The sequence below is a fragment of the Microcaecilia unicolor genome, chromosome 10, assembly GCF_901765095.1.
Source record: "Microcaecilia unicolor chromosome 10, aMicUni1.1, whole genome shotgun sequence".
In the NCBI taxonomy this organism is placed as follows: domain Eukaryota; kingdom Metazoa; phylum Chordata; class Amphibia; order Gymnophiona; family Siphonopidae; genus Microcaecilia; species Microcaecilia unicolor.
The window spans coordinates 40,169,486-40,183,914 of record NC_044040.1 but is presented as its reverse complement, the minus strand read 5'-3'; the positions used below and the strand labels follow the sequence as shown (position 1 = coordinate 40,183,914).

General features: G+C 40.1%; 1 protein-coding gene across 1 annotated transcript in view; it reads left to right on the top strand.

The window, feature by feature from the left end:
* Positions 1 to 14,429, top strand: part of CELSR1 (cadherin EGF LAG seven-pass G-type receptor 1) — a 329,426-nt gene that overhangs the window by 252,413 nt on the left and 62,584 nt on the right. Inside the window, 4 exon segments of the mRNA XM_030217205.1 lie at positions 1,346 to 1,555; positions 7,486 to 7,669; positions 12,128 to 12,271; positions 12,771 to 12,978. Of these exon segments, the coding sequence (XP_030073065.1) occupies positions 1,346 to 1,555; positions 7,486 to 7,669; positions 12,128 to 12,271; positions 12,771 to 12,978 (746 nt within the window).

The following is a 14,429-nucleotide window of genomic DNA, read 5'->3' as shown; positions in this document are numbered from 1 at the left end:
GTTGAGAGACAGAACAGGAGTAGGCATTGTAGCAATATGCACATGAGTAAAATTGGCAGCATGAATCTGGCAGTTTCCACATAAAAGTGTCAAAGTCATTACTACCATGTATAGCTGTCCCATTTTACAAATCTACATGTGTAAATGTCAGTTAAGTAGAGGCTGTAATTTTAATTTGTTTTTATTTTGTTTTTGGAGGCAGAAATAATGGGGAATTAAGGAAAATGATTCCCTTACTAGTTCATGTAAAACTGCCACCAAAACAAACACTTTTTAAAATCTATGCATGGCTCTCAGCTCATGTAAAACATGTTCTCTTAGGCTTCTGCAGCTGGCATCATTTTGTTTCAGTTGTCTGGGTCCTGCCATGTTATATAAGTAGAACTGACATTTCAGCCATTATGCTGTGGCTTTCTTCAGGGTATTCAGAAACATCGGATCCCAGGCAATCAGGTTTGAGAACCCAGTTATATATAAAGACAAACTGCAGACCTGACAGCATACCCTGAAGAAAGCCACAGTACAATGGCTGAAATATTGGTTACACTTACTTGGACATGGAAAGACCCGGACAACTTCAGTGATGATGTAAAACATGATGGGGATAGTTTTTCCCATAAACGAGTATTCCCTTTGTGAAATGGGTAATATACGTATAGATTTTTGCCCCACCCAAGCTGGATCCACAGCGTGCCTGCACCATGCCCCTTTGCCATCTCTACATGGAGTGGATCTCCACTTGTAAATAGGGAATGGCAGAAAGGGTGACTTTTTTTTTTTTTAATAGAGCCTTTCTATAATTGCTATTTGCATGTATATGTGATCTACACATATAAAAGCTACTATTTATACATGGAGATGCTTTTAAAATAGAGGCCATTGTGTACTAGTAAGATGAAATTATGAAACCTGATTTTGTAAGTATTTCAACTATTGTAAACTGCCTCAAACTCCTTGGGTATAGATAGTAATGTTTTTAGTTCACACAGACCCTTCTTCTCACCTCATCACTCTGTACCTGTAGTTATGCAAACTTCATGCCAAATTCTGATCTCTAATCTGGAGTCCCTTAAAAAAAACTTAGTGGTGTGTATAATTTAATATGTTAAACTGCAATCCTTGAAGTCTGCAAATCAGTTATATTTTTATGATATACCTCATGAATGTTCATGAAATGTTTGCATATAATTGAGGTAATGCATGAAACTATATCTCTTGCATATTCCTTGAATCAAAATCAATTTGCAGCCCTTGAGGATTGCAGTCTGAAATCCCTATTAATTGTCACATTTATAAGAATCGTATCCATAAATTCACTTTTATCTGCCTTCCACTTTATTTTCAGAATGAGAAATTACATCGTAATGAGACCAAACTTGATGGTGAACAATCAATCCACATTGCTAGGGTATTGCAGAATGCTACCAATCATACACGGTCCTTTTACGGGAACGATATCCGAACGGTATATCAGATGCTCATCAGAGTGTTGCAGTATGAGATCCAAAAACAAGGTTTTGACTTGGCTGCAACAAGGGATGTGGAATTCAATGAGGTGAAAGAGATTTGATATCTGTGATATACTGCATCTTTGCACTGAAAATAATCAGAATACAGGATTTTAATTGAACTAACCTAAAAGTACACATCTCTGGTCATTGTTAGCCATGAACAGAGCACTTTTTGCAATATGATTTGCAGTGTGTGTGTGCGCACTTCTTTCCTACTTTGCCTGATCTGAGCATTTGAGGGAGTAGTACGAGAAGTCTGTGAATACAGTGCCAGGGATCACACAAGATGAAAGGTACAGATCATTTTGTACATTCATTTTCTAATACTGCGAATCACTGAATGTTAAATACATACAGAATGGCTTTTTCATGTAATATAACTCGGGTTGATAGTTTTCAGAATGTATACTTTATTGACTCCTGCCTTTGTGGCTGCCTTCTTCAAAATGGCCATCGACCCCTAGCAACAGTCTCATGATTCTATCACTAGGGGGTTCAAGCTGCCATATAAAGCAGCCGCCAGAGCAGGACCCATTTTCTTCTGTCACCTCATTTCCAGTCTCACTCTTTTCCCAACCTCCTATTCACTTCTGTCTTTCAACTACTCCCCGTTACCACATTGCTATCCTCTGTTCTCACTATCCTCTTCTCACTTACCTCCTTGATACCTTCCCCACCCCCATGGCCTCTCACACATGGTTCTACCATTCCCAGCATCTCCTCTCCCTCCACCCTTGTAACCCAGCATCTTTTCCCTCTCTCTCTCCTTTTCTCTCCCCCTCCCACCCTTGTAGCCTGATGTTTCCATATCCCTTTGCTTCCACCCCTCAGCATCTTCCTCTTGCTCCTCCTGCCCATGTTTTTTCAACATCTCTCCTTCTTTTCCCTCCCTTCCTATGTCCAGCATCTCATCTCATCTCTCTCTCTCTCTCCCGCCTTCACACCCCCTAGGGTCTCTCTTTCTCTTCTGCCTCTCTCTATCTCTCTCTTTCTCTCTCTCTTTCTCTGTCTCTCAATCTTCCTCCCCCCCCCCCTCCCAGAGTTTGCCATCTCCCCATCTGACACCCCCTCCTCCAGTTTACATTAAAATCTCAATCTCTCTACATCCTTTTAGAGGTCACCAGAAGCATACACGTGTTGTCTGCAGCCTGATCCAGACCCTCTCCTGTGACTCAACATCCTGTTTCTGCATGGGTGAGGCTGTCAGAGGAAAGGCTCCAGGTCAGATCGCAGGCAGAACATGTGAATCGCTACTGCACCTGATGACCTCTAAAGAGAGAGAGATTTAAAGGTAAGCTGGGGGGGGGGGGGGGTTGAGTGATAGGGGGAATGCCAGTGTGCAGATGAGCAGTAGAGAGAGAGAGATGCCTGAGTGGGGGAGAAAAAAGGTGCAGAGTGGAAGGAGAAGGGCCTGACCAGGGAAGGAAGTGGAGCAAGTGGGTGGAAGAGGGTACTTGGCATGTGAAAGCATAGCAGTGAGAGCAACACATGCTTTCGCAGCTATGAGGCGGGCTTTTGGGAACCCCTAAGCCTTGGCGCCCTGAACCAGTTGCTCACCTGGCCCATACCCTGAGCCAGCCCTGTCTCCGAGTATTATTTTAAAAATACTTATATGGTTGGCACTGATGCTGCTCATATAAGTCTCTTTAAATATTGTCTGAGTTCATAATCTGTATTTTAAAAAATGGTTGGAGAGTTTTTCATCTTTTTGTTCATATGTACTAATTATTCTAGGCCTTTTAAATGTAGAAAAGTATCAACTTCCACATAAATCTCTTGATTGTGACAAAGTGAACTCAAAAGAATTTAGAAAAAAAACATCTTGTTAATATGTCCGTGTTCTCTGTCACAGCGTATTCTTTACTGTGAAAGTAATTGCTGTTATTAAACTGATCTGCTTAGAAAGCAGTTTTTAAAATCTTATCCAAAGGCTGTTCTTCAGTGATCAAAACAAGATCAAAACAACCTTCATGACTGAGGAGCTAGAGCTGAGCTTTGCTGTTTTCTTAATACTCCCAAACATTTTGGGTTATTCACCAACAGATAGGGAAATGACTTCAATATGCTTTAACTCTTTAGATCCCTGGTTAAGATTTTCTGTCTCAAAGCAGATTTTTTTTTTCTATACATAAAGATTTATGAGGCGAAAAATAATATGCTGCTCATTGTATCAGTCTCCAAGGTAATAAGACAAAACAGCTGTATTAGACTTGCCTCTTCTTTTTATGGATTGGCCATGTAGGAATTAAGGCTGATGATTTTGCAGATTACTTTGTTGATTAAGTAGGACTGCTTCAAACATCTCACAGTCTGTGTACAGTTGCATTGGTATTAGGCTAGAACAATATGCCTTTGCCCTCTAGTTCTTATTTATGGTCAGGATTCAATATGGCTTCCCATCATTAGTAACAGAGAAAATTCTTTTTTTCATTGAGAAACTCTAATTCACTAGCTGATCTTTTACCCTCATATTTGCTCAAACATCTATACTTTTAGTTGCTTCCATATCATTATAGTATGGTAAATGGTAGTTATGCAGAGAGTTCTGTCCCTTTCAGTTGCAAGGAAGCATGGGTGAAGCCAGTTTTAAAAATCCTAACCTTGATCCAGCTAGAGACATAGTAACATAGTAGATAACGGCAGAAAAAGACCTGCACGGTCCATCCAGTCTGCCCAACAAGATAACTCATATGTGCTAATTTTGTGTATACCCTACTTTGATTTGTACCTGTGTTCTTCAGGGCACAGACCGTATAAGTCTGCCCAGCACTATCCCCGCCTCCCACCCATCAGCCCCGCCTCCCACCACCGGCTCTGGCACAGACCGTATAAGTCTGCCCAGCACTATCCCCGCCTCCCACCCATCAGCCCCGCCTCCCACCACCGGCTCTGGCACAGACCGTATAAGTCTGCCCAGCACTATCCCCGCCTCCCACCCATCAGCCCCGCCTCCCAACCACCGGCTCTGGCACAGACCGTATAAGTCTGCCCAGCACTATCCCCGCCTCCCAACCACCAGCCCCGCGTCCCAACCACCGGCCTCTGGCACAGACCGTATAAGTCTGCCCAGCACTATCCCCGCCTCCCAACCACCAGCCCCGCGTCCCAACCACCGGCCTCTGGCACAGACCGTATAAGTCTGCCCAGCACTATCCCCGCCTCCCAACCACCAGCCCCGCGTCCCAACCACCGGCCTCTGGCACAGACCGTATAAGTCTGCCCAGCACTATCCCCGCCTCCCAACCACCAGCCCCGCGTCCCAACCACCGGCCTCTGGCACAGACCGTATAAGTCTGCCCAGCACTATCTCCGCCTCCCAACCACCGGCCTCTGGCACAGACCGTATAAGTCTGCCCAGCACTATCCCCGCCTCCCAACCACCAGCCCCGCCTCCCAACCACCGGCCTCTGGCACAGACTGTATAAGTCTGCCCAACACTATCCCCGCCTCCCACCACCGGCTCTGGCACAGACCATATAAGTCTGCCCAGCACTATCCCTGCCTCCCACCACCGGCTCTGGCACAGACCGTATAAGACCTATTTTTAATCTTTCATTGGTAGCATAAAGTCAAGGTAAATTCATCCATGGCAAACTGGATTCAGAAAAGATCGTAGCACAGAAACTGCTATAGTGGTGATGTTTAAATATGCTACCACTTGATGCTGAGAAAAGGTTTCTCCTTATTTTACTAGTAAACTACTGGTTGCTGTTGGAAAAGTTGTATGATATTGGTATTAGAAAAAAAATCTATTTTGTGGTTTGAATCTTATCTAGGCGGGTTTTGAGGTATTTTGTAATTGATATGTCCACACCATTAATATGTGGGGTCGCACAAAGATCTATTTTAGTCCCCACATTATTTAACATCTTCGTTGTTCCACTGCCAATTTTTGGGCAGAGCTATTGTATTAGCATCTACATGTATGCTAACAATATTCAGCTAATACATATTTGTGATACCATTGAGTAGCTATGCTGGGTCAGACCAATATCTAGCCCAGTATCCTGCTTCCAACAGTGGCCAATCCAGGTCACAAGTACCTGGCAGAAACCCAAATAGTAGCAACATTCCATGCTGCCAATCCCAGGGCAAGCAGTGTTGACCTTTGTGTTGATACTACTGAAGAATCAGAGCTATGTTGCTTTGCAAGAAAGATTTTTCAGAGGCTTTGTGGCTTCTCAGCTTTTTCAGATTCTTCTGCACAATCAGTTTCTAGTTAAAATCTCTTTTTGAGAGAGTCTGTTAGAGTCCTCAGTTTTATTTTTTGATCAGCAACTTAATTTTACCTCACACATGTTGACTATGACCAAAAATGTATTATTTGAACTATGAATGATCTGAGCTGTGAGACTACCCTTGACAAAGCCACTGTGCAAACACAATTACATATTTTTGTGTCTAGTGGATTATTACAATTCCCGTCTTTGCTGGCATCAGTATGGTTAATATAAAAAGGTTTCATTTGTTGCAAAATGCAGCAATTCGACTATTTAATCAGGTCAAAAACTTTGAACAACAACTTATAAAGAAAGATCACGTGGTTCCAATAGTATCTAGGATTAAATATAAAATTGATTGTTTTCCAGATATATTGTATTATATGGGTCTCCCTTTTTATCTGGAATCATCCAGAAGACCTTGCATATCATGAGCAAAATTTAGATGTGAATAGACTTTGAAGATCAGCTTTTGCTGTCTATAGACCAGCAATTTGGAATTCTGTGCCTCATTATATTTGGAATGAGGGCATACCAAATAAGTTTTTAAAAACTATAAAAATGTAGCTTTGTTGTGAAGCTTATGGATCACATTTGTGACTGACCTTGGGGTGCACATGATTACCCTGACATTTATAAAGTGCTAATACTCATTTCCCAAGCCTTGTGGTCTCCATTTTTACTGTTATTATTGTAACTGTCTTTTTCATTGTTCTTTGTTTTTTATCTGACTAGTCTTGCTGTGTTTATTTTTCCCCCTGTATACTCTTTTTTTTCCTCTCTGAATACTGTCTTTAAAAAAAAAAATCTTTATGTTCTATATACTGTCTCCTGCTTATCCTGCAAATCTGGTCTGTTTGCAGCTATTGAGAAAGGGACAAACAAGTCTATGCTAGGCACTTTATGAAGATGAAGTATATTTATTATTATGGATATATTCACCAACAGTGGAAGTGTCTTTCATGGAGTTTAGCTCAAGATTCAAGTAGCCATTTTTCCTAATCTTGTGGGAGAATACTCCAGTATGTAGATAACCTACTGAGAGAAGAAATGAGGAAGAAAGACAGGAGGTGGTTAAAAAAACGCACATTATGAAGCAAGGATGAATGAAAAGGAAATCCATTTTTTTTTTAATAAGGAGGATTTCTGTGTATGCAGTGTCCTTCAGTAGTACATGATCACCAACATATTTAGACTAGAAAACCTGTAAGACAAGGAAGGGAAAAGGATGAAAGGGTAAGGTGTTGAAAAAAAAAATTGAGCAGAAGCCAGGGAGAAGGAACAGAGATTTTCCATGTTTCCTGTTGGGGTATTTGGATTTGAACATTCCTTTCTAAAATGTATAAACCAACAAGAAGTCCTTGATCTCTTCGAACTGGTGAGCTCCAGACTAGGTATTTGTAGGGCTCTCTCCTTCAGTTGCAAAGCTTCCAGTTCAAAGCATCTTGTAGTCTCTGATTTTGGCCAAGGTTCCTAAGATGCTAGGTTTAAAAGATTACTTGTTAAGAATACAACATCACGGTGACTAATAGGTTTGCACTTTGTAATAAAGTTGGGAAAGAACATGCCTGGATTAAGGTGAAGTCTTGGTATGTGATTGTCTGCTGCTTCAAAATGGATCGCTTGACATCTTCCTCATGTTTGATCCAATGCAGCTAGGAGCCATTCATCACTTTTTTCATGTCAGATGAGCGCTGTATTTATTTACATATATCTATATATATATATTGCTCCCTCTTTCATCCTTTATATAGAATATTGTAAAAGCAGGTAGTGCCATCCTAGACCCCAGCAACAAGGAACATTGGGAGCACATCCAGCGAACAGAAGGAGGTACAGTTCACCTGCTGAAACATTATGAAGAGTATGCAAGCAATATGGCAAAGAACATGAAAAAAACGTATATGAAGCCTTTTGTTATCGTAGCAGCTAATATGAGTAAGTAGTCCTGATTTGGAATTGTTCATTTTCTAACTGTACGCTAGTGTCTGAATGAGGTTTGTGAAAGATAGAAGTGCGCATTATTTAAAGGATATCACTGTAAATGAACACACTCACTTTTCATGAGAGACTAGGCTTTTGGAAACAGCATCTGCTTTTAAAAATCAGTTATCTTTATATATTTTTCAATGGTATACTGTTGTAGTAGCAGGCTGACGTTTTGTTGTTTATGCTGCTTTTACTTCTGCCGCGACAATATTGTAGAAATAGTTCCTCATGCGTAAAACTGTAGTGATGTCACTGTAGGAATTTCATGCCTACATGAACGGTAGAAGCCAGGATTCCACTATAACAGTACCACATCGAAAATAAGAATATAAAAAGCAGGAATGCGGAGTCGGAGTTGGAATCAATTTTAGGTGGTCGGAGTTGTCAAAAATGTACCAACTCCAGCCTCAAAATAAAAGCTTGCAACATTATAATGTATGGTAAATTTGTCATTTTATATCTTTGTCCTGGATCTAAAGTTATATTTACCAGAACTTTAGGTCCAGAACAAAAAATTTAAAACCTAGTATCAGTAGGAGTCGGAGTCGAAGGTTTGGTGTACTGACTCCACAGCCCTGATAAAAGGTGCAATGCCAAAACAGTCCATTATCTGTCAAGTCTAGCATCCTATCTCTGGGTCACTTGGAAGAGCCCAGCATAGCCGAATAGGAAAGTCCATTCCCTTTATCACGAGAGTTGCTTCCAAAATCACAGGCATATAGAATTTATTTATTTATTTATTGCATTTGTATCCCACATTATCCCACCTCTTTGCAGGCTCAATGTGGCTTACAATATAAAGTGGAAATGAGAGGAGAGTTAATATTAGTGTAACAGAAGTATATTGGGTAATGGAAAGTATGATGAAGATATGATATCAGGCACTGTTAACAATGCTTACTAGATATATGTGGGGTTTTCATATGTTTTATTCATTGTGGTATGTCTTGTCGAAAAGATGTGTCTTCAGCAGTTTTCGGAAGTTGGTCAGTTCATAGGTCGCTTTTAGGTTACGTGGCAATGCGTTCCAGAATTGCGTACTCATATAGGAAAAGGTTGATGCGTGCATTAGTTTATATTTTAGGCCTTTGCAATTTGGGAAGTGAAGATTAAGGAATGTGCGAGATGATCTTTTGGCATTCCTGGGTGGTAGGTCAATCAGGTCAGACATGTAAGCTGGGGCTTCGCCGTGGATGATTTTATGTACTAAGGTACATACTTTAAACGTGATGCGTTCTTTGAGTGGTAACCAGTGTAGTTTTTCTCGTAGGGGTTTTGCACTTTCGTATTTTGGTTTTCCAAATATGAGTCTGGCTGCTGTGTTCTGGGCTGTTTGGAGTTTTTTGAGTAAGTGCTCTTTGCAGCCAGCGTATAGTGAATTGCAGTAGTCTAGGTGACTGAGTACTAATGATTGTACCAGATTCCGGAAGATGGTTCTTGGGAAGAATGGTTTTACTCTTTTTAACTTCCACATTGAATGGAACATCTTAGAATGTTTTGCTAAACTATTAGCTCAAGAAACAGACTCTCCATGGCATTGCAATATCTTTTCCTGAATCTTGAGAAAAAAAATTTTATAAACTCCAAACAGCCCAGAATACCGCCGCCAGACTCATATTTGGAAAAATTAAATATGAAAGTGCAAAACCCCTAAGAGAGAAACTTCACTGACTCCCACTCAAGGAACGCATTGCGTTCAAGAGTTGAACGATTGTACACAAAATTATTCACGCAGACTCCCCAATCTACATGCTAAACCTTGTGGACTTGCCTCCCAGAAATGCCACAAGATCATCCCGCAATTTTCTCAATCTGCACTTCCCCAGCTGTAAAGGACTAAAATACAAGCTGATACACGCCACCACCTTCTCCTACATGAGCACGCAGTTGTGGAATGCATTACCTACAGCCTTAAAAGCTATTGACAAAATAACTAACTTCCGCAAATCATTGAAGACATATCTCTTTAACAAGGCCTACAAAGAGAACCCATAACCTTACAAAACTACCTCACTAATCCACCCAGTTATTAAAGTCCACCTTCTATCCTGCTTAATGCTTTCCTTCTCTCTTTCCTTACTTAATCTTTGTACAATACTAATTGTATCTGATAACGTGGAATGATTATGTCATAACCAAACTCTGTAAGCCACATTGAGCCTGCAAATAGGTGGGAAAATGTGGGATACAAATGCAATAAATAAATTAGGATTTATTTACCTCCTTTTTGAAGGAATTCACTCAAGGCGGTGTACAGTAAGATAGATGATATTGTACATTTTCTTTTCATGCTTTATACACTTTCTTCTTCGTGTAGCTTCTTTAAGAATAAAGACACTTTATAAAGACACCAGTAATATGTTACAGATCCATTTTCTCAGTGAATGTGGAAAAAATGAAAATAAACATTTGAGTTCCACATAAACAAGTACAAAAGTGATGTCATTAATGAAATAGTAAATTAATCACTTATAATTGTCATACAGCAATAGCAGTTAAATTGTATTATTTCATACAAAATACTAATAAAATGTGTGTGTGTATATATGTATATAATATTAATATTTATAGTATGCTAGTGTAGTATATAAAAGGCAAAAAATTTATACAGTATTCTCTGTATATTTGGAGGGGCATTTTTGGTATAATGTCTAAATTCGATTTTGGATGTTTTTTTGAAAAACGTCCAAAAATCCAGTAGCAAATATGGCCATTTTCAAACCAGAAAAACATCCAGCTTTTTGTTTTGAAAATGGCCATTTGCTAGATGTTTTTGTGCTCAATATATCTATCTTTTAGGGCCATTTTTGAAGAAAAAAAAAAAAAAAGTCCAAGGGAAAAACGCACAAAAACACAAGCCATTGGGGTGTACTGTATGGGGGGGGGGGGCAGCGTTCTTAGTAGACTGGCTATACAGACATCCCAGCAGAGCAGTGAGCTACCTTTGAGAGCATTTCAATGGGCTTCACATAAAAGGTCCCAGATACATATATCCCCTTATATTGTATGGTGAGCCCTCTAAAATCCACCAAAAAACAAATGTACCTAACTGTACACCACTACAGTAGCTTGCAGGTGTCACTTATATATAGATACAGTAGGATTTTGGTAGGTTTTTGGAGGGATCACACTTTCCACCACAAGTGTTCCAGTTAGAGTTTGATATGGGCCTGGATCCCCTTCTCTATGTTGCACTGCATCAACCACTAGGCTAGTCCAGGGACCTGATGGCTGCTCTAATAGGATTGACCGTAACATCTGAAACTGTCAGAGGGGGCTAGTATGTACTATTTCTTTCACAACTTTGGGGGGGGGGGGGTGAGGGGGTCAGTGACCACTCAGTGAATAAGTGGGTTTATGCCTTAATCTCTCCAGTAGTCATTTGGTCATTTAGGGCACCTTTTCGTCACTTAATAGTGATCAAAACAGGTCTTAATTTTGGCCCTAGATGTTTTCATTTTGTTCCATTATTGCAGAAAAACATCTCTTTTGGTGATGCCCATGTCCCACCCAAAACACGCCCCCTTGAAAGTTTGGCAAACTGTGGCGCAAAAAGTCTAAAATCAGGGTGTCAAAAATTGCAACTTGGATATTTTTCTCTTTAGAAAATGAGCCCCATTGTGTTCTAATATATTAAGAACCGGTGGACAAAATAATACAGATCCTGACAGACTCAGTACTTCCTTGTCCAAATAACTAGCACAGCTCAGATCTAAACACTGTCTTTAGATGGTAATCTTGAGGGGTCATATTCTTCAAACTAGATCATTCTGCAACACCTATTACTTCCAGAAATGATTTGTAATCTACAGAAGATCTCAGAAATTAATTCTGAAAACTACTTTTTATTTATTTATTTTATTAATGCATTTGTATCCCACATTTTCTGATCAGGTAGTCTGTTCAATGAGGCTTACAAGTTACTTTACTTAGACATGTTACATAGCCTTTAGTAGTTAGATCTGTCCTTGATTCATGTTCTGCTAGCGCTGAGGTATCATTAGTGTGTTGGTTGGTGCTCAGGTGGACTTTCATGTTTTTTTGGAATGTTAAGTAATTGCGCATACATTTGAGGGCTTGATGTTGTAGCCAATGTATTAACTCTTTCAATGGTTGCATATACCTTGAAGCACTTTGTGAAATTACAGGCCATTTGCCAGGAGTCTATCTAGGGGTCCCAGCATTGAATTTGCAACCCTATGGAACCCAATCAGGATTTCTGCTAGTGAACTAAAGGAGCAGCTTTCCTAGCTAAACTGGTCAGAGAATCCTGGTTTGATCTTTTCCCTCACTGTATTGTATAGTAGCTTTCCTGGTCGTATGGAAGATCTTACTCATGTTCCACCACCATATGGGACAGTTTTTTGCACCCCTTGAAATGAAATGTCCAATTCTTTCTTTCATCAGTTATTGCAGTTGACATCTTTGACAAATCAAATTTTACGGGAGCGAGAGTGCCACGGTTTGAGGAGATCTATGAAGTTTACTCAAAAGATTTGAAGTCATCTGTTCTCTTCCCTGATACTTTGTTCAAACCCCTAGACAGAAAAGGTAAAACAGAAAATACAAACAATATATTCTGTAAGATTTTGTTTGGAAACTATCTCACTTCTATTTTATGTTCAGATGGCATCTTGTGTTTTAAATGCGCATGTAATGAGTTTAAATGGTTTGATTGAGGAAACGTAGGGTGGGAGGACAGTAGTAAGCCCTAATGCAAAGCTTATGTCTTGCAATTGAAAATGCCTGTAAAATCTTGACATTATTTTGTGTTCAGTTTCATTAAGTTAGTGAGGTCCTTCACATCAACACGTTCCACAGCTGAACCCTTTTGATGAAACTGTTCTGTATCTTGTTGCCGGTTAAAACATACGTTAATAGATACTTAGCTTTCATCTAATGACCTTCAGTATGAATCAGGCATAATAAGTCCAAAACTTTTCTTTCTTTGTGGGTAGGGGAGGGTAACGTCTTAGAAACCTCTTTGCTGGGTCTCAGTGGTGAGTTAAGATTCAAAGTGACAACCCAGCTGCTTATGTTCATCTTGTAGTGGTACTGCCTACAGCAAAGCCTTCCAGTCACAAACTTTCCTCTGAAATGGATGATGATGGTGCATTGAATTCTGATAATGCTCTGGCAAAGAGGAAGAGGAGGCAGCCAGATCCATCTGATCAAGTTGCTGTTGCCGTCGTAATTGTATACCGGTCTCTGGGACAACTCTTACCCGAGCACTATGACCCGGACCGACGGAGCCTAAGGTAAAGCTGTATATGCAGATGTTGATGCTTGACTAAATGTGCTCCTAGAACTCACTTTCACCTCCAGAGCATTGTGCTAATGCAGAATGACTTTTAATAGCCATGCTTTATGTAGCATTTCTTGACTTTAAAGAATTAATGAAAAAAAGTCTTTCAGAAGTGATATCTGAAGTGTTCATGTCCTACTTTACCTGCCAGCTGCACTCTGATGCCAATGACAAAATAATTTTCTCTTGAAGGCGGCCAGTCACATTAATCCACAAAGAAATAGAACCTAATGTGTACTGCTTAATGATGTGATTTTTGGAACTAATACAATTAAAGAAAATAGTTACGGAAGTAATGAGACTGTCTTTACAGCACCACAGGTATATAAAAAAAGTACATCTATGCCTGGACCAGTCTAATGTAGTTGGCTTTTAGTCAGGTTACCTGATCTGTGGTTTCAAGTGGCTTCCAGTGAGATCCTGCAAGAGGAAAGAGGGTCAAAGTGCAGCTGGAGAGGATAAGAAAAATTAGATTGTCAGTTGTGTTGTCTAGTAAGCTTTTTTTTTGCATAGGTTGTCTTATAGATTCTTTTGGTATGAGATGTGGTTATGATGTGATAATAGGTATGAGATGTTATTCAGAACAATTATTTTAGTCTTCTTTCTTACTATTTGGCACGTCTTTCAAAAAAAAATGTCCCAGGTACATTTCAATCACAGGCACAAAATGCTGGAACGATCTTCCCTTGGGAAGAAAAGAATTATCTGATCTTTCAACAGAAGCTTAAGGCTTTTCTTTTTCATGGAGCATTTAGTTCATTAAAGGATAACTAGACTATGGCTAGGACTTTTTTTTTTTTTTTTTAATTAAGGGACCCTTTTACAATGCCGCAGGAGGGCTAATGTGCAGGTAGCGTGCACCAAATCGGTACTACTGCCGGGGGTAGTTCGTGCGCCTAGTGGTAATTCCAAGATTGGTGCATGCCGAATCTCGCGGTAGAAAAATTTTTCTATTTCTACCACGGAGGGTCGTTCCTGGCAGTAATCGGCAGCACGGCCACATTGGCGCACGCTGCGTGGTTACCGAGCGGGTAGCGCATGAACCCTTACCACTAAGTCAAATGGCTGGCGGTAAGGGCTCAGGCCATAAATAGACGTGCGCTAGTTTTAATTTTTTGCGTACACCCATTTCCCACCCCTTTAAAAAATGGTCTTTTTCCCAACCACGGTAAAAAGTGGACCAGAGCATGCCCAAAAGACACACCCATACTACCGCAGGCCACTTTTTACTGATGCTTTGTAGAAGGATCCCTTAAGGATGCTGTCTTAAGTATAGTTAGTACAGTTCAGTTTGTACAGTTTGTTGAGCCTGTATGTGTTTGTGTGTAATTATTGTTTTTATGTTTTAATTTTCTACAAAGGGAGGGATGCTTTTATATTTGTGGACTATAACATTTTCACTAA